The sequence below is a fragment of the Bos mutus genome, chromosome 21 (assembly GCF_027580195.1).
Source record: "Bos mutus isolate GX-2022 chromosome 21, NWIPB_WYAK_1.1, whole genome shotgun sequence".
Classification (NCBI taxonomy): Eukaryota; Metazoa; Chordata; class Mammalia; order Artiodactyla; family Bovidae; genus Bos; species Bos mutus.
This window is the reverse complement of record NC_091637.1, coordinates 44,438,132-44,459,151: the sequence shown is the minus strand read 5'-3', so window position 1 is coordinate 44,459,151 and position 21,020 is coordinate 44,438,132. Positions and strand designations below refer to the sequence as shown.

Sequence of the window (21,020 nt, the reverse complement as noted above, 5' to 3'; positions counted from 1 at the left end):
ACTCACCGGCAGGGCCCGCCTAGCGCCGCGCCCCACCACGCCTCGGCGGGAGGGGCGGGGCAGGGAGGCCTTGGGTGGGGCTTGTGTGGGGCGGGGCTACTGGCGCCCCGCCCATCCAGCTCGGCACCCGGGGCTTTGCCAGAAACGGCCTAGACTGCACAACTGCAGGGCGGGGCGTTATGCTGCAGCGTTTCCGGCCCGGCCCAGGTCCGGAGCTCGCCGCCTGGCACCACCAGTGACGTCATGTCTCGTACCTGTACCGGGAACCTGACTTCGGGATCTTCACGCAGCCGCTCACCAACTGCATCCCGGGCAGTCATTCCCAGACCTTGGTTTCAGTACTTCTGAAATATGAGCAGCTTCGTAGTGTGCTTCAAAGACTTGTGATGAGATGTGACTGCTGAAAATATATTTTTTTAATGAAAGGTTCATGCTACGTATTCCATTTCTTTTATGGATGGCGATCTAGCCAAGATACCTTGAAATAAGAGCCTCGAAGGCGAATTTTGTTTCCACCTATATGAAATACTTTATATGTAACTAAAAAAGTGAGACCTGAAGAAGAGCAAAGGGCAGTAACAAGCTTCTATTTTACAATAACAAATGTGAGGAATAATTTATTGTCTGTTTAGGTGTGTATGTGTGTGTGTAAGAGGGAACATTTCAGACTTTTACAGTTTTTCCCAGTGTTCAACCAAATTAAAAAGTTATGATTGCAATCATTATTGCATTACTGTAGTTGGAGCATTTCCAGGTAAGTGGTCTTTTATTGTAGTTTTTTAGTATGAGAATTTTCATGCAATTTTTACCAGTTGTAGAGGTCAAAAATAAAATACACTATTTTGGTCATGAAGAGGAGTTTCATTTGATACTTTGAACTTGATTTTCAAGCCAGTCAAATTTCATAAATACTCCCCAAAGTTATGGCCTACAATATCTTCTGTGTCTGCAGGCTCAACACGGCTACAATCTTAGTTATTCCTTTCTCTCCTATGCAAAATTCTTTTTCTGCTTAATATTCTTGTATACTTTCTATCCTGAATATAACTATGATGACCTAAAAACCAAATTGAAAACCTTAAAAACAGAAGTTGATTATTTGACAACCATCTATATTTTTTAAATTAGATGGAAATTCGTCTATTGTTGCTAAGGTACACAAGTGCTGTCTAATGGCAATAGGAAGGAGTTGAGACAATCCAAAACAGCAAAAACAAACTGCAATAAGTTGAAAAGAAAAATAAAGAACCAATTGTTAAAGGCTCCATGGATTGGCTGTCAAAAACAAGCCAGTTGTTCTACGTTACATGTATTCAAAAATCCCTTTCCTGTTAACTGGCAAGAAGGGTAATCAACAGCTTATATCGTTAAAAAAAATTAGCGGAATGTTTTTAATTGCATGATTTTATTTTGCAAATTGGCAATTAAACATCAAATCATAATTTTCACTGCCACAAAACTTATTTTCATGGTTTACAAGTACATTTCTTAGTTTACTGAAAATTCAAAATGCAAGTCACATTCCAAGAAGAACTAGAATAGTTACTTTTTAACACAAATATGCAATTGAAGAGCAGTCTTTTGCAAAAGAACAACTTATAGCAAGAGAAAAGCACAGCGATTCTAATGGTTTTATTTGGGGCATTGACATTTTTGTCCTTATCTCCAGACTGTCACAGGTCAACTAAAAGTAGACAACAAAACAACATGCCAAATCTTTCTTTCACTTTGTAATATAAGTTGTATTGTATACCTGTGACAAAAAGATAAATTTGGGTATTACTATAATTTACTTGAAAATGTAACTGTTACTTAAATTTAGTTATCTAATGATGCATGTAGAGCTAAAAAGGTAAATGTAGTTATGCCTATTTCTATGAAAGGCTGGGAAAACAAAAACTCAATAACCAGGAGTGTCCATCAGATAAAAAACAAGACATTTCATGGTTTTGGCATAGGTACATATATATTTTAGTAAAGAATATTTCAAGGTATAGTTTCATAATCAATCATGCACAAGAAAAAATGTTTAAAAGGTGTTGAAGATGCACTTTTTCGATTGGAAGCAATGGCCACTCCTGATTTGGTGAATTTAGTGAATAATCGCTCTAAAACAATCCTACACAAATGCAAGACCACTAAAATCATGAATTTGCAGCTGCAGCATCTGACCACTGCCACTCAGCAGCCACCTCAACAGAAAGACCAAAATTCTCTCCAGGGTTCCTTTCGAGGCTAGGTCCCTGCCACTATCATAATCAGCCTGGCCACTGGAAGAATTACCCAAAGTTCAAAAGAAGGCCTTATTCACAGCCCAAAGCTACCCTCTTGGACGCTTTTCATGAACATTCTGGGAAATTTGAAATGCACCTCCCTTTTGTAAACAAACACTCATGAAGTCCTGAGAAAAGTTTGGGGTCTTTCCATTGGGAGAGCTGGACCTTCTTTTATAGGAGCTGAGGCTATTACCACTCTTGTGGACATAGAGACATACCACTCTTGTGTCTTGAACCCCACCAGCCTTCAGGCCCTCTTCCTTAGAGTGCCAGAATGGTCCAAATGGTGTGAGTTCCAAACACGGTTGTGAAGGTAAGTCAGTTAACCCCCTTGCCTTCTGAGATAGGTTCTTTTCAGGGAACTCATTAGTTACTTCTGTCCCTGTACATTTTTGGGGGCCAAGACCTCCTGGGAAAATTACACACTTACATTTCCTTTTCCCTAAAAGGAGAAATACACTTTTATTTTGACTCCTCAGGGTCTACCTCCAACTCTTGTCCTGATATTGAGATTCCCCATCACAAGGATTTGTTAGATTCTGTTCCTTCTACATTATGGTCTACCTCTTCAAACAACATTGAACACATTCACTCAGTTCAGTTCAGTCACTCAGTTGTGTCCAACTCTCTGCCACCTCATGGACTGCAGTACACCAGGCTTTCCTGTCCATCATGAACTCCCGGAGCTTACTCAAACTTATGTCCATCGAGTTGGCGATGCTATCGAACCATCTCATCCTTTGTCGTGACCTTCTGCTCCCACCTTCAATCATTCTCAGCATCAGGGTCTTTTCAGATGAGTCAGTTCTTCACATCAGGTGGCCAAAGTATTGGAGTTTCAGCTTCAACATCAGTCCTTCCAATGAATATTCAGTACTGATTTCCTTTAGGATTGACTGGTTGGATCTCCTTGCAGTTCAAGGGACTCTCAACAGTCTTCTCCAACACCACATTTCAAAAGCATCAATTCTTCGGCACTCAGCTTTCTTTATAGTCCACCTCTCACATCTGTACATGACTACTGGAAAAACTAAAGCTTTGACTAGACGGACCTTTGTTGGCAAAGTAATGTCTCTGCTTTTTAATATGCTATCTAGGATGGTCATAAGAAAAGGCAATGGCACCCCACTCCAGCACTCTTGCCTAGAGAATCCCATGGACAGAGGAGCCTGGTGGGCTGCAGCCCATGGAGTCGCTAAGAGTCAGACACGACTGAGAGACTTCACTTTCATTTTTCACTTTCATGCATTGGAGAAGGAAATGGCAACCCACTCCAGTGTTCTTGCCTGGAGAATCCCAGGGACGGGGGAGCCTAATGAGCTGCCGTCTATGGGGTTGCACAGAGTTGGACACAACTGAAGCAACTTAGCAGCAGCAGCAGCAGGATGGTCATAACTTTTCTTCCAAGGAGCAAACATCTTTTAATTTCATGGCTGCAGTCACCATCTGCAGTGATTTTGGAGCCCAAAAAAATAAAGTCTGTCACTGTTTCCATTGTTTCCCCATCTATTTCCCATGAAGTGATGGGACCAGATGCCATGATCTTGGTTTTCTGAATGTTGAGTTTTAAGCCAACTTTTTCACTCTCCCCTTTCACTTTCATCAAGAGGCTCTTAGTTCTTCTTTATTTTCTGCCATTAGGGTGGTGTCATCTGCATATCTGAGGTTATTGATTGGACTTCCCTGGTGGCTCAGACGGTAAAAGTGTCTGCCTACACAATTCAGGAGACCAGGGTTTGATCCCTGGGTTGGGAAGATCCCCTGGAGAAGGAAATGGCAACCCACTCCAGTACTCTTGCCTAGAAAATCCCATGGACGGAGGAGTCCATGGGGTCGCCAAGAGTCGGACACGACTAAGTTTATTGATTAGGTGCTATCAATTAAGATCCAGGTAGATTCTAATAAACCTTTGCCTCACCTCAGACAATACTCTCTCAGGCCTGAGGCCCTAGAAAGAATTCATCTGACTGTCAAGGCACACTTCCAGAAGAGACTCATCATCCCATGCTTTGGTCCCTGTAGCCCACCAGTCCTTCCCACAGGCAAGTCTCATTCCTGAGGTTGGTATTTCGTTCAGGATCTCTAAGCCATAAACAGTATAGTTATACCACATCACCCCATAGCCCCCAACCTCACAGCAACCTCAATTTAATCCCTCTGAGCACACTGCTGCTGCTGCTAAGTCTCTTCAGTCGTGTCTGACTCTGTGCGACACCATAGACGGCAGCCCACCAGGCTTCCCCATCCCTGGGATTCTCCAGGCAAGAACACTGGAGTGGGTTGCCATTTCCTTCTCCAATGCATGAAAGGGAAAAGTGAAAGTGAAGTTGCTCAGTCGTGTCCGACTCTAGTGACCCCATGGACTGCAGCCTACCAGGCTCCTCCATCCATGGGATTTTCCAGGCAAAAGTACTGGAGTGGGGTGCCATTGCCTTCTCCGTCTGAGCACACAGTTCTTTACAGTTAAAGATTTATGTAGTGCTTTCTTCAGCCTGCCTGTCCATCCAGATAGCCAGTACTTGTTTGTCTTTACTTGGGAAGGACATCAATATACTTGGATCATTATGCCTCAGGGCTACACAGAAAACCCTACTTACTTTTCACAGATACTGAGAGGAGACTTGGCCAGTGTGAATTTTGCCCACAGCTCTACTTTTCTTCGATATGTTGATGACTTTGTTATGCTCTCCTTCTAAGGAAGCATGCCTCAAGGAGAGCCTATTCCTTCTAACTCAGCTAGCACACAAAGGCAGAAGTCTCAAGGAGAAAGTTCCAGTTTGTTCAAACCCAGGTAAGATACTTGAGTCATGCGTCAAGGGCACATCTGTTTCCCACTTCTTCCCACCAAGTGCCATTTGAGTTGCTTTTTTGGACTAACAGGCTATTGCAGAGTTGGGTTCCTAATTTCTTCTTGTATGCACAAAACCTTTTTCCCTGCTAAAAGGCAGAGGCCCAATCCTCTTGTTTGGAATAATGAGGCTAAATCAGCTTTTCAAACTTTAAATGTTCAGTTGGCCACAGTCCCTGCTGTAGGGGACCCTAACTATTTTCTTCCCTTTCTTCTATTTGTTCATGAAGTTATTAATAACAGGAAACACGCTTGGAGAGCTCATTCAGTCCCATGGGGGGAAACAGAGACTATTGGCTTTTAGGGCCAACAGTTGAAGCCTGTAGGTCAAGATCTTTCACCTTGCCTCCAAGCAATAGCAGCCACCACTGCCCTTCTGCAGGTTCTAGAATAGACAGTTTTGAGGTCTCCCTTATGGATTTTTGTCCCTTAACTGGTTGAGGCACTCCACACACTCTTATCTGCTCACTGACTGACATTCTATGACATCTTGCTTTTCTCTCCAAATGTCTTTTTGTGTTATGGTAATGCCCTAAATCCTGCTACCCTCTTAACATCAGCAACAGATAAGACCTCACATGGTTGCATAACCACAGTTGGTATTTTGACTAGTCTGCATCCAGATTGCAAGAAACGCCTTTAGACAAGCTTGACATCTTCTGCTGTATCTATGAAGTAGTGCTGGACAACTGAAATCTGGATATGCTGTCACTATTCCCGTCACTATAATAGAATCCAATGCTCTGCCCTAGTTTCTTCAGCCCAACAAGTTGAACCATACACACTAACTTGCACCTGCACACTTTAGCCTCTGGCAAATGTGCTAACATTTACACTGATAGCAGTTGTGTTTTTGAAGGATCTCATGACTTTGAAATGCTTTGGAAACAGAGAGGGGGAAGTGAAATTGAAATTGAAAATGGCCCCTTTGTTAAGGCTTTGCTGGATGCCATCTTGCTGCAGGACAGTTGGCAATGGTAAGTTGCCAGGCCTTCCAAAGACAGCACTGAAGGAAAGAGAAACTGACTGGCTGACAGAGTTGCTAAGGCCGCAGCATTACAAGACTCAGGCTTCATAAAGAAACTTCTGTTGGTCACTGTTCACACCAAGTTAACTGTGTACTACTTGGAAGGACACCCAAGATTTAAAGGATATTATCAGAAACGGGAAAGCGCATGCTACAGTTAGGAAAGAATAGTGATGGGCTTCTGAAGGGTACACGTTTGACCAACATCCTTGGCTTTGGTATGGGCCAGACAACCATCCTGCTCTTTCTACAGTCGCTCAAGAAACCATTTTAAAGTTAATACAGGCAATAACTCGTTAAAGAATTTATAAAATGATAGCCTGAGGGAAACAATACTTTTAGAGACCTCCCATAGTAGCAGCTCAAATATGTCAACGGTATCAGATCTGTCTGAGGTATAACCCACCAAAACCTATTCATATTCTCAAGGCCACTTTCCTTTACCTGCTGGTTCCTCTACTATCCAGCAACTGAATCTTAGCCAGCTGCCTCCCTCTCAAGGATCCAAACATGTTCTTGTGATGGTTTGTATGTATTGTCATTGAATGGAAGCCTTCCCTTGCAGACAGGCAGCCAGCCTTGCAGTGGCCAAAACATTATTGGAAGAAATTATTCTCACGTGGGGACTTCTCTTGGAATTACATGATAAAAGTACCATTGCACTAGACAAATTCCAAATGTTGCTTGTGAAGTCTAGCCTACAACATTTCTGCTGTACCCATCAGCCTCAATCCTCTGGTCAAATGGAAAGAACTAATGTGTGTGCGTGTGTGCTTGGTTGCTCTGTCATGTCCAACTCTTTGTGACCCCGTGGACTGTAGCCTGCCAGGCCCCTGTCCATGGAATTTTCCAGGCAAAAATACTGGAGTGGGTTGCCATTTCCTCCCCCAGGGGATCTTCCTGACCCAGGGATCAAACTCCCATGTCTTGTGTCTTTTGCCTAGGCAGGCGGAGTCGTTACCACTGTGTGCCACCAGGAAGCCAAAAGAACTAACAGCATAATAAAAACATGGAATATTACTCAGCCATAAAAAGGAGCACATTTGAGTCACTTCTAATGAGGTGGATAAACATAGAGCCTATTATACGGAGTAAAGTAAGTCAGAAAGAGAAAAATACCACATAAAAGCATATATTTGGAATCTAGAAAGATGGTCCTGATGAACCTATGTGCAGAGTAGCAATGGAGATGCAGCCATAGAGAAAAAGACTTATGGATACAGTTAGGGAAGGAAAGGGAGGGATAAACTGAAATAGTAACATTGAAACATATACTTTACCATATGTAAAATGGATAACCAAAGGAAATTTGCTACATGACACAGGGAGGTCAAACCCAGTGCTCTCTGACAATCTAGAGAGGTGGGGTGGGAGGTGGGAGGCAGGTTCAAGAGGGAGGGGACATATGTATACCTTTGATTCATGCTGATACATGGCAAAAACTAACACAATATTGTAAAGCAATTATCCAATTAAAAATATAAAAAACCACAATTGGCAAAACTCTCAGTGTCTTTCAGTCTCCTTGGCCCAATTTACTACTCATGGTTTTATTAAACTTAAGATCTACACCCTTTGGAAGACACAAATTGTCACCATTTGACATAATTACTTGATGACTCACAATTCTTGACTCAGAGTTATACAAGCCCCTTCTAGTCAAGGGATATCTTTTACATTATTGCCAAAATCTCATTAAGACTCTAAAGAAAAATGAGCAGCTGATTGAGAAACCTTTACATAGGAAAGCACTCCCGGGAGATGAAGAACTCGCATACCACAATTTACAACCAGGGGACTATGTTTATTGGAAAAGACAACTTTTAAAGAACTCTTTGCAGCCTAGGTGGCAGGAACTCGATCAGGTCTCTTTACTGGCACAAAAGTGCTTTGTGCCAGTAAACCTAAAGGCACTGACTCTTAGATTCATGTTTCTCATTTGAAAAAGGCTTCCCTACCTGAATGGGCTTCTGAAATAGTTGGAGACTTAAAGCTGAAACTGACCGAGTGAAGCAAATGACACCTGACGTAGACAACTCTCCCAAGATTCAGGTTAGGCCAGTATATTCCATGATCACTATTAATGAAGTCTTTGTTTTTCTTTGTTCTAATTGCTATCACAAAGTTGCTTTATCTCCTTCAATATGTAATAACTGATAACAGCAACTTGCAGCTCTTCTCCTTATAGACACATTATCTGGGAGTGAAAATCTTCATGCTTGGGTGCATGCTTGGAATTAAAGTTTAAAGGAAGTGACCCAGGTCCTTTGGTCCCTTAAATTCGACTACGAAGGACTGGAGAATTGAACTTTTGGGACTCCTCCTTGTAGCTTCAGGTTTATTAATACTCTTTACCTTACTACATACAGTGGGCATCCTCCATTGGTAGTAATTCTATGAAAACCATATATCTTGTCAGAACTCTCCTGGAAAGAAGCCTCTAGCTCCAATTTTTGGCCATTCAACTAATCAGCTTAGTATTCAGCTTAGTATTCTTTATTTAACCAAGGCCATGAGCCACCATTTCTTCTCTTTATATTAAAATGACTGATTTTACTTGGATAGTTTTTTTACTTCTGTTATTATTCTTTCTTAAAACCCATCCAGAACCTTTATGCCTGGAAGAATAATGCCCTAGTCTGCATTTTCCAGTCTAGCCCCCGAAGGAAATCCAACAGATTGTTGACTATACTATGGGAACCCCAAACTCATTCATCAAACAATGGGATTCCCCTGCCTTAGCTATTTCCAATCTTATTAATATCCCTCCATCATATCCTGTATAGAATTAACTATTTTCCCAGTATACCATGTTTGCCTACTTGAATTCACAGCTCCTTTTCCCTGTTTGGTCAACAGAATCAGACAAAAACCTCAATTAGTTCTTAGAACATTTGTTCCAATAAAACCGAGAAACACTGGCTCTCATCTTTACCTTGCTGTGCAACAGAATATATCCTCATGATGATCCCCATATTCCTACAAGGAAGGCTTCTAAGTTCAGTTCAGTTTAGTTGCTCAGTCGTGTCCGACTCTTTGCGACCCCATGAATTGCAGCACGCCAGGCCTCCCTGTCCATCACCAACTCCTGGAGTTCACTCAAACTCATGTCCATCGAGTCGGTGATGCCATCCAGCCATCTCATCCTCTGTCGTCCCCTTTTCCTCCTGCCCCCAATCCCTCCCAGCATCAGAGACTTTTCCAATGAGTCAACTCTTCGCATGAGGTGGCCAAAGTACTGGAGTTTCAGCTTCAACATCATTCCTTCCAAAGAAATTCCAGGGCTGATCTCCTTTAGGATGGACTGGTTGAATCTCCTTGCAGTCCAAGGGACCCTCAAGAGTCTTCTCCAACACCACAGTTCAAAAGCATCAATTCTTCAGCACTCAGCTTTCTTCACAGTCCAACTCTCACATCCATACATGACCACAGGAAAAACCATAGCCTTGACTAGATGGACCTTTGTTGGCAAAGTAATGTCTCTGCTTTTGAATATGCTTCTAAAAGCCTGCTCAAATATAACTGACCCATGATTTAATCTCACGTTGACTCCTTTCCCTGTGCCCCATCTGGCTGTGTCTCTATTTGTGGGTGGAAGATGTCCTGCCTCAACACCGCCCAACCCCAGGTTCTCAATGTGCCCCAGGGCTTTTACTGGCCCCTTTGTGTTCAGTTCTCCAGAAATTAGCAGGTAGCACCCATGTTCTACTTCCCACCTCTGCTGAGATATCTCTTTAAAGGGATTTCAGAACTATCTAAGAATTCTATTCCCCAAGTTGAGAATTGGAACCCTTGAGAATATGGTTTGAAATTTCTCTGCCAAAGCAGCATAGCTAATGCCATAGTTAATAGCATTAAGTGACCAAAAAAATTTTCTTTTTTTTTTTTACTTTTATTTGCATTTATTTTTTGCAGCATTTATTCCCGGGCTATAAGTTTTTGTTTCTTCAGTTTCTTCTGGGATATCTTTTTCTTCTGTGCAACCTCCTCTTCTGGTTTAGGAACAATCTGTTCTTTTTCAGTAAGGATCATCTCAATGTGGCAGGGAGAGCTCACGTAGGGGTTGATCCGACCGTGAGCTCTGTAAGTCCTGCGCCGCATCTTGGGGGCTTTGTTCACTTGGATGTGCTCAATGACCAGACAATCTACATCTAAGCCGTTAAGTTCAGCATGACTCTCTGCACTTTTGAGCATGTGTAGTAAAAATTCAGCACTCTTTCTGGGCCACCGACCCTGCGTCCAGCCCCACTGTTTGGCCTGTGCACACCTACCAACTCCACCGTTGTAACGACGGAATGGCACACATTTGCTTCTTTAAAGTGACATCCTTCAGGTACTTGGTGGCTTTTCGGATATGCATACCCTTTATGGCCTGGGCAGTTTCACGAGTGTTCTTAAAGTGAACACGAAGATTTGAACCTCTTGATTTGCATGATTTTGTGGGGTTTTCTGGGTCAAGTGAATAGCGCACCATTTTTAGGGGTCACCTCAGGCCGCTTACCGGAAAAGCCAAAAAAATTTTCTAAACTCACTCACATGTTATATTAGATAACTGATTTGCCTTGGACTGCCTTCTGGCAGAACATGGAAATATCCATGCTATCTTAAACACCACCTGCTATACTTGGATAAGTATTTTTGGTATCAGTTCAGTTCAGTCACTCAGTTGTCTCCGACTAGAAACTCAAATTGAAGTCCTACAAAAGAAACTCACTTGGCTTCATTCTGATTCCCTTAACATTCCCCTAATGTTTGATCTGTTCAGCTGATCACCCTTAAATATTGGACTTGGCTCAGAACTGTTCCGGAAACTGGGATATTACTCTTAGTAACTTAGCTTCTGTATATTGGTAAAGCACTTGCTTAAATTGTTTACATCTATACCTAATCATTCTTCTGCTTGGTTAAGGATTGCACAGATCACTGTATTTGAGGCAGCACAGTATCACAATGCTGCCAATGATTTTCCTGATCCATTTATTGCCTCTTACACCCAACCCCTGCTTTGAGGGATATGATAAATCCTGAGCAGGCAACCAAGCCACTCCAGTTTTGTGGGACTAGATGTTGCTCCCATGATGTTTTCTCCAGGAAGAATCATAGGCAAAAGGGGGGAATGTAAAAGGTACAACAGCATAAATGACTGATACTGAGGACATCCAGGTTTGCTGCCCATGCTGAACTTTTGCTGAATTCTCTATAAATTTGTTGATATTAGCTCAGTGTCAAAAGGAAAAAATCCTGAGAACAGTACTTTTTCTAGACTAAGAAAACCATACCTTTCCCTAGTAACAGATGAGATGAACTTGATAATCCAATTGTATATAAAATACAAATTTACCCTCCAATCCAAATTCTTGGGAAACAAGAAAGAAACTTAAAAAAAAAAAAAAAAGACACATCAACTTATGGGCTTCACACTCCCTGTACTTCCTGTCAAATGGAATGTCAAGAAACAGGTGGGTATTTCTTACACCACTTCTGCCAGAAATAAAATGTTGAACCCCTTAATTGATTCCCAAAGTCAGAAATTATGGGTCCATGAATATACCTAACTCTTAGCCTATTTTGGGTTACCTCTTTATTTTCTTACATTCTATTTTAAAATCATAAAAAGCAAAAAAGCATGATTCCTAAATTATGCAGCTATGCAGGTATTGCATCTCCTCATGACAAAGATATAGGACTTTTCCCTGGAAGGTCACAAAACTTTTTCATGTGTTTCTTAAGAAAAATAAATCACAATCACCAGATATTACTCACTTCTGCTTCCGATGAGAAGCAAGTCTTTATGTCAGAGGACGCTCAGGCCTCACATAGGGGTTTTCTTAGTGTCAGACTCATCTACATTATCCCTCCTACAAACAGGTGCTGATGTGCAATTTGATTGTTTTTCCATTTATGATCCAACTGGTACCAAAAAATGCATGTTTTAAGGCTAATGAGAGAACACTTTAGGCCAAATGAAGCTAAAAGATATAAATGCACTTCAAATAATGATTCTGAATGAAGAGAAAAGTAACGAGAGTTGCAAGCAGGAGCACAGGCCTGCCAAATTAAAGAGCCTGTGTGTACCATATTAATATTACTGAAGGAAACGTTCCATTAGCTTACAATTAATATTACCAAAGGAAATGTACCACTAGCTTACAACTTGTATTTTCAAAGTATCCAAAAATTACCTTGTATGCAGTATGCCCATATTACAAACAAGAGGTCAGCAGAGAAGGGACTAGAGTCTTGGGTTAGCAATTACTCAACAATGAACACAAATAAATTGTTATCTGCCCCTAATGACAAAGTGTGGGGAAAAAGTCATAGCAAAATTTCATATCACATCAATAACAAGACATAGACTATACAGGTGATCTAGAAGTAAAATTTAAATTAATACCCCGAAATTTGAGATACAGATTGATCATTCTTATAACTTGTGGTTCAGAAGCAAAGGAGGTATTAGGTTCAACCATAATGCAATAGCTTAATGTTCAGAACATAGTAGCTGGAGTTTAGAGCAGAGTTTTGAAGATGACTCCGTTCCTAATCCAGTGAATGCCAGGAATGAACAGAAGAGATAAGAGCTGTGGTGATGGTTTTCTAGTTTTGAATATGATAACTTACTTGGCTTTATTAATAATTATTGCCAGGTTTTAAGAAGACCAAAACTTACTTACATTTCGTTGTTATTTAGCCATGGTTCTCACTGACACAGTTTTTATTAGAGCTCATTCAAATTCTGTGGTTGTTATTTTACTATAATAAAACACTTGCTTTTACTGCATACAATCAGTAAGCTGAAATTTCTTCACATTTAAACACTGTGTTCCACTTTTTACTCAAAATATTTGTTTTTATGTACTAGAGCTACTTAACCTCTACATTCACTGATAATAGGTATTAATATATTCATTTTACCAGTATTAATATGAGACTTTAGTTCTAGTAAATTTTCTGGCTTTGTTGCCTTGTCTATATCAGTATTTCTGATAATAATACATTTCTTTTTAGACATGTGCACTATACTTCTATTCAAGGTTAGTATAATATTATTGCATATCAGAATTTAGGACTTCTCACATTTTGATATACTATATTTATTTCAACAATATAATGGTTTATGTAATGCACTTTAAAAAATCACTTTTACTATATGATGAAAACTAATTTTTTCCCCAAAAAATGCCTCCATAAAGTTTCAATGCATTGTGTATGTATACCTTATATCCTACATGCCAACAAATATGATACTTTCAGAACACTGACATCCATTAAATTATTAATTTGCCTTTTCTTGGTATTATAATTTTTTTGATTACATTGTTTTTGTTATGAAATTACATAAGCACTGTAAGTAAAATAAATTATACCTAATTTTACATTTGTACATATTTATATAACATTATAATCAAATCCAGGAAGAATCCAATGTTGTATGATATTAGATCTAGCTAGTGCTCTAAGTTGGTAATAGAAAATATATCAAAAAGCTAAGGAACTAATTTTAACAGTAGTGAAAAATAAAAGGAAATTTGTTCAGATTATTAAAGGATTTTAGTATACTCATGCTTTCAAAAAATCAGTACTTTGATAAAAACTGAGAACTGAGGATAATTTTTGTAACAAAAAAGATGCCAGGTTGAGGCATTAATGGAGTCAGAGTATCTCCAATTTCCTCGTTCTATAGATGAGGAAAGAGAAACAAAAGCTGAATGACACATTCTGGACTTTTACTGGCCTTTGCCACTGTTATTTTTGCTTCTGAAAAAGATAATTTGCATCAGACACAAAAAATGCTAAAAACAATGCCCCAATCCATAAAGTCTGGCCAAGTATCTATCTCATTTTTTTTTTTTTTGGTCAAAATGGAAACGTGGTCCCTGAGGACAGAAATCACAATAATGCATGCCCAGAAAAGGTGGCATGCATTAAAGACTAATTTGGAGAACAGTATTTTCTATAATGTCTAAGTTCTGTAGCTGGACCTTGTGATGACATTTCTGCAAAAGAAAAGATACATAATTCTTACAGTTTATACAAATATTCCATAGGGATATTAAAGTTTTTATCTGGTGAAAATGATTTAGTGGGATACAAAATCTTTACCCAAGTAAATAAGAAAATCAGTTGCATTCTCTATGTATTTTCTGAAGACACTGTGGCTCTTAAGATCTTTTTAAAACACTCGAGACATAAAAAATTAATACTACAAAAACTAGCTATTTCTTTCACTCTCTTCTGTGCTGAAGATCAGTTTGCGCAGGTATGCTCAGTCACTTCAGTCATGTCTGACTCTCTGCGACTCCATGGACCATGGCCCGACAGGCTCCTCCATCCATGGGATTCTCCAGGCAAGAACACTGGAGTGGGTTGCCATTTCTTTCTCCAGCAATAAAGTATGAAGTGAGTGAAGGGAGTGAAGTGAAGTCATTCAGTCGTTGTCTGACTCTTTGAGACCCCATGGACTGTAACCTACCAGGCTCCTCCATCCATGGGATTTTCCAGGCAAGAGAACTGGAGTGGGTTGCCATTTCCTTCTCCAGAAGATCAGTTGATCCTAGTTCAAAATACATCGTTATAACAGTGTATCTATTATCTTCACGGTGTGAATAATGAATAGGTATAAGAATTATGGTAGTGTTTTAAATTAATTACATAACTTACTTAAAAGCCATTGTTCTAAATGAACTGTACAGCAATCCAAAGTAACCAACAACCAAGTCAATCTTGTTATGGTCTCATTATTTTTAATATATAATAATGACATCCTAATATCTGCAATTATATTCCCATTAGGAGATCTATACATCAGCTATTATCACCAAAGTATATCAATTTCTTCAAGCAGATTTTTGGTATGTAAGAAACATAACAAAATTGGCTTTGCAAGAAAATCAAATATTGCCATTAAGGCTTCAAAAATATGAGGTAAAAAAAATGAAAGTTATATACAAAACATTAAATTGTGAACTATAACCAAATTCACAATTTCAATTTAAATGTCAGAGTTAAGATTTTCTATGGCAAAATTATCTTCATTATTCCAAGTTAAACAAAAATTCCTAATACTAATGGTTAGGTTACTCTACCATGTGTCCCAATAAAGGTATACTTCTGGGAACAGTTTTAAATATTATTTTTGTCTGCCTTTTAACATGATACACTGATCATTTCAAACCATAAAGAAAGTTAACAACCCCTTAACTTATAATGACTTTGAAGTTTATTGTATAGCACTTTTATTGAGACATCATGTAACTACTGACCAGGACTGTTTACAAAGGTAATGGTTGGCCTTTGAGACAATTAAAAACTTTTAAGTACTAAAATTTTACATCATGATTTAACTTCAGAAGTGTTAGGATGGTTGAAACTAACAGAAAAGAAAATCTAAAGCAAAAATATAATTATTTCCACAACAACCATATATTCCTCCCATATGAAAGGGAGGAAGGGAAAAAGGAAGAAAAGAAAAAGAAAAGGAGGGGGAAAAAGACAAGAAGAGAAAGAAAGGGGGCAAGACAGGCAAGAAAAATACTTTTTTTTTTCCCATTTGCAAAAAGGAGGGGAAATTCTGAGGTCTCAGCAAATAATGTAATCAACAGAGTCACTTTATATTAAGGCATCTTCTTTACATGTTATTGAATCCCATCATGCCTTTCATATTGCCAGCAGCACCCTGTTGAAATTGCCTCATCATTGACTGAAGTCCTGCCATACCACCTAGAGTGAGAGTGGAATAAAATCAGATAATTATTATACAGAACTTGAAACATCTGCTACTTTTGCCTAATAAGTAGTTAAACTTCTAAAAAATATACTGGGTTCTGACTGCAATTTGGTCACCAGCCGTGAAGTACATAAAAATTGGTATTATCACCAGTATCCTCATCTATAAAAGAGAATAAATAACTTACTTCATCTCATTATGAGGAATACAAACTACATGAAAAGATCTTAGAACAAACAGTACCTATCACACAGTAGGGAGTCAGTAAATTGAAACAAAAATATTTCCCTCTGGGAAGTCTGAGTCTTACAAATAGTAATAAATTGGAGCTGTAGTTAATGCAGTGCTTCAAGTAAGAAAACAATTCATCATTATTGAATATCTACTATATGCCCAGAACTGTACTAATTTCCTGCTAAGATATGACCTGTGATTTTACAGGAGAAAGTGAGGTTCAGAAAGTTTAAGGAACTTTTCATAGGTTACATGGTAAAAGTGGAACGTGGTTTTCAAAATCGTTATGTAATTTCAAAGTCTCATCACTAAAACTATCCAGTTTCTAAACTAAGGCAAAAAGTCACCAGAAGAAGCATTAACAAAAGATGATTAGGGACTTCTCTGGTGGTCCAAGGTGGTCCACATGGCCATAAAATGAAAAGAAATAAAAATACAATTTTGGGACTTCCCTGGTAGTCCAGTGGCTAAGACTCCGTGCTTCCAACGCAGGGGGCATGGGTTCGATCCCTGGTCAGGGAACTAGATCCCATATGCTACAACTAAGACCCTGTGTATAGCCAAATATATATTTTTTAAAAGAAGATGATTAAGTAGCTTGCTCAAAAGTCACAAACAGCAGCAGGGGAGTGAATGAAACCTCAGCTTATACAACACTATTACAACCATTCCACTTAGAAATTAGATGGGCCTTTTCCACCATACGCTGTTTGATCTGATTTTCGATTAACAACAGAAGGCTTATTAAAACTCAATCCTTATAAACTAAACCATGTATTAGCAACTGGCAACAACTCTGTAATTACCCATATGATGAAGAACTCTTGGATCCATCATTTTGGCCATTTGTTGATTCAATTTTGCCATCTGTGACTGGCTCACATTCTTAGACATGTCACCACCTAAAAAAATTTTTGTGTCAGTATAGACTGTAATATAATCAGGATATCATAGAAATTGAGTAAATATGAAGAAAAATCCTATAATCTTACTCTAACAAAATTATTTCTATTTATACATATTCCCTTCTAATCTTTGTCCCAATTACATATGTATTTTTAAGAAAGAAAAAGTGAAATTCAATATTAAGGGACATTTAAGGGGCTTTTAAGGACTAAAATTTTTAACACTTTTACTTATACCTGTGAAATGAGCCACTATAAGCAAAACCATATCCAATGGTTATTAATAGTAAGCTGTAACAATTGTTCAGTAGTAATATGGTATAATGCTGAACAAAAAATTTTAAAGATATGGGTTAACTGGGAACGAGAATGGATTACTGATAAATGGTTATGAAATAAAGAGTCTGAGAGAACCTCAAGATGTATATATCTAAGAAGTTACTATAAATAAAAAGCTTCAGAGAATAGAAAAAAATATAATGAAACTCCATTTATCAGTGAATTTCTACACACTCAGTGAGACTCTACAGCAAAAAGGCAACCATTGAAAGAGATGCACACTGGGGCAGAAGAGAGAAAAGCATCCTTTAGAGAATAACTGCTGTGCTCTTAATACACAGAAAATCAAAGAGATCATTGATGCAACAGCAGTGAATAAGTAGAGCTTGCTTCAGCAAAACTATTTCAAAGAAACATTAACTCCGGTACTTCTCAGGAACATTTGTGAAAATTCAAATCAAAGCTGACCCTGATTCTCTGATCAAAGCTGGCTAATATGAATAAATTAAATGAATTAAGAACTACGAATGAAAGAAGATATGTTTTTTATAAAACATGATAAAAATTTTTTAAAGTTTCATAATTAATAAATCTGTGTAAGATGTGAATTCTATGACCACTGGTGAGTCATTATAAGTTTTTGTCTCTGAGGACTTAAAACTTCAAAACATTATTAAGGCTTTGGTGTGACAAGGATGTGCACCAAATTCACTGCCCACTTCATCTGGTTGTGCCTTTATTGAGTAGTCAAGGCTCAGACTTAAGATCTGACCAACGGATCTGCAGTAGTTCTATCATGAACAGTCAGGGTCATTTGGGAAAGATGTTAAACTGACTTAATGTATTTATAAATCACTATCTGAAATAGTATGTGGTGTTAGGAAATATAACCAATTTTAAACAAGTTTGTCTAACTTTTCTCCCTTGTCACAAAGAAGAAAACAGGATATAGCAGGCAAGAAAAATAAGGAAACTGTCAAAAGACGAAAGGTGATATGTAAATACTCTTCTGTTTTAGAAACCTATTCAGGGATACTATTCATCTTCGGAGCTTGCCTAATCAGGATTTCTTAGATAATAAATTCACTTAATAGTGTTTAAGATAGAGAAAAAAATTTAAAGACAGGGCTAAGACAGTTGACTTTAACTCTTTGGAAAAACAAACTTATCTTTTTACCTTAGATAATACACAGCAAAATACATTCTAAGTGGGATAAAAAGTAAAATCAAAAAGAAAAAGAAAAAAAAAAAACAGAACGAGTAGAAGAAAACATAGGTATCAGAGCTTCCCTGGTGGCTCAGACAGTAAAGAATCTGCCTGCAATACAGAAGACATGGGTCTGATTCCTGGGTTGGGAAGATGCTGGAGAAGGGAATGGCTACGCACTCTCTTGCCTGGAGAGCTCCATAGACACAGGAGCCTGGGGGCTACAGTTCATGGGGTTGCAAAGAACCAGACATGACTAAGTGATTACCACTTTCACACTGTGGTACCAACATGGGGAAGGCTTTTATGAGCATAAAAGAAATCACACCAAAAGGTTTGGCTGCATTAAAAGTGAAAACTTCAGTTTTAATTAAAAATATAAAAATGAAAGGCAAATGAAAAACTGGGGAAAATATTTGCAGATATAATCCAAGAATTTTAAAGAGTTATTACAAAGCAATAAGGCAAAAAATAAAACAAATGGGACAAGAAACCTAAAAAAGAGGGGATTCACCGAGAAAATTTAAACTAGCAAATGTACAAAGAGATGTTAAATATGAGTAATCTAAAACACATATTGAAAAACTGACCATTAAACTGGAAAATACTGAATTATTACCAAACTTACTCAGCATCTCCTATGTTTCTGATCAAAACAGAAAAAATCCCTGGCTTCATCGGAGACTGAACAGAAACTGACACAAGAACTGACACTGATATAGAACTGACAGTGATACATCAATCAGCCTAAACATCCAACAAAGATGCACTTGTGCTAAACAAAGATACATACATAACTGGAAAACTACTATCTGTCTAAAGGGTATACTTTGAAGAATACTTGACAATATGGAAAAGAAGTTAAGATCAGAAGAAACCCCTAGTTATATCAAGTGTTATTTGCAGTAAGACCCATGGGATTCACTGGGCAGTGAATGTAATGGGTGTTTTAAACTTTTTTCTTACATTTTCTCATAGTCTCTAAATTTTCCTTAATATATAAATTCACACAAAGTCATTAAGTGTGATTTTTTAAAATATTAGTGTTTATTACCTTGAATCTGAAAACAGATAAATCACAGATCACATTATAAATTCTGGAAGGACTTGAATAAAACATGAAATTCAGCAGTATATTTTCTAATACTGGCAGTTCTTCCTGACTTTAATTTTTAGTTTCTCAACCTCTTTCTTTCCTTTCAGAGTGTCAAATAATGATGTGCTTATTATTCCTCTTACCTTTGAAAAGTCCTTTGATACCTCCCATCTTTTTTACCATCTGTGCAAATTTGGTATACTGGGTCAGAAGTTCTTGGACATCTCTTGTTGACACACCGGATCCTCTTGCTACTCTCTGGATCCTTCCTGGTTGCTTACTGAAAACCTTGGCACCATCAGTACTGTCAAGCTCTGCAGGCAAAGGTCAGTTACGTTCATGTACACACAACTATCATTCACTGTCGAAGCACTTACATCTAAATGTCTCACATACAGAAAAACAAATACAATGGTCAAACCACCAACCAGACTTAACAAATGCTGTTATCATCTGCTGTGTCTGCCTCTGATTTTTAAAAACTAAACATGGAATATATTCAAAAGAGTATTTATAATATTCATAAGCTATAAAAACAATAAAGCAAATACACACATACTCACCTTACAGAAAAATGTCTTTTCTTTGAAAAAACTTTCTGTCCATCCTTTCCATATTTCAAGTCCAAGTGCTCCTCAGAATATATACCAGAGGTATATTTCAAAAAGCAACGAAAGTGCTCACCTTAGCTCTAAATAACTATTATCTTTTAAATCATAAATTTAGGCAAATAAACAAGTAGAAGTAGGTAGGTTCTATCTATAATCAACAGAATAACTTATATTTCCTATATAATCAAGTAATTACTACTAGTAATTAATTCTTTCTGTAACATAAAGAATGAACGTAACACAAACACCTCCACCGTTTTGGTAACTCTTAGAATACAAGGTCCATTTCTCATGGCGGTAGTTGCATACAATCTCAGGTACAAAATTTCTATTATGTCTGCATTCTCTCCACAATATCCCCTAATAAGTGATCACCTAACCTTGATCTTAACAACCACAGGAGAGATGACCCACTATCCAAAATAATTAAACCTATGTCATTCTATTATACCTGTAATTATGGAAAATATTTTCCCATATTAATAGGAAATACGTTTGTCTGACACTTCTTCCTATTTTGCATAGATGTCTCCTTGCCAGGCACAAAGAATAAGGCTTTCAAATTATTTCAGAGTCATCATGTCTCCTGTGAATTTTCCTCTAGGTGACAAATATCCAACTCTTTTGACTGTTCCTCTTATAATATGGTTTAACACCCCATTTATCATGCTGATTTCCTAAATACATCTTCTAATTTAGCTATGTCCACTAAGCATATTGTCCAGAAATGAACTGAAATCCAGGGCAAGACTGATTACCAATGCAATACAAACAAAGATCAAATTATCTCACAGTAAACTTACAGTCCAT

General features: G+C 38.2%; 1 protein-coding gene and 1 pseudogene across 4 annotated transcripts in view; both read right to left on the bottom strand.

Moving 5' to 3' along the window:
- LOC102271224 (signal recognition particle subunit SRP54) overlaps positions 1-21,020 on the bottom strand; it is a 68,034-nt gene that overhangs the window by 16,369 nt on the left and 30,645 nt on the right. For 2 of the 4 annotated variants that reach the window (XM_070358722.1, XM_005891811.2), the window contains 3 exons: positions 19,743-19,913; positions 16,919-17,014; positions 15,349-15,871 (listed from right to left, as the gene is read on the bottom strand). In XM_070358722.1, the coding sequence (XP_070214823.1) occupies positions 15,780-15,871; positions 16,919-17,014; positions 19,743-19,913 (359 nt within the window). In that variant the 3' untranslated portion in view covers positions 15,349-15,779. Of the gene's footprint in view, positions 1-6; positions 151-15,348; positions 15,872-16,918; positions 17,015-19,742; positions 19,914-21,020 lie in introns of those variants that run through there. The other 2 variants (XM_070358723.1, XM_005891810.3) reach the window with 2 other exon arrangements.
- Positions 10,055-10,697, bottom strand: LOC102270934 (large ribosomal subunit protein uL22-like; annotated as a pseudogene).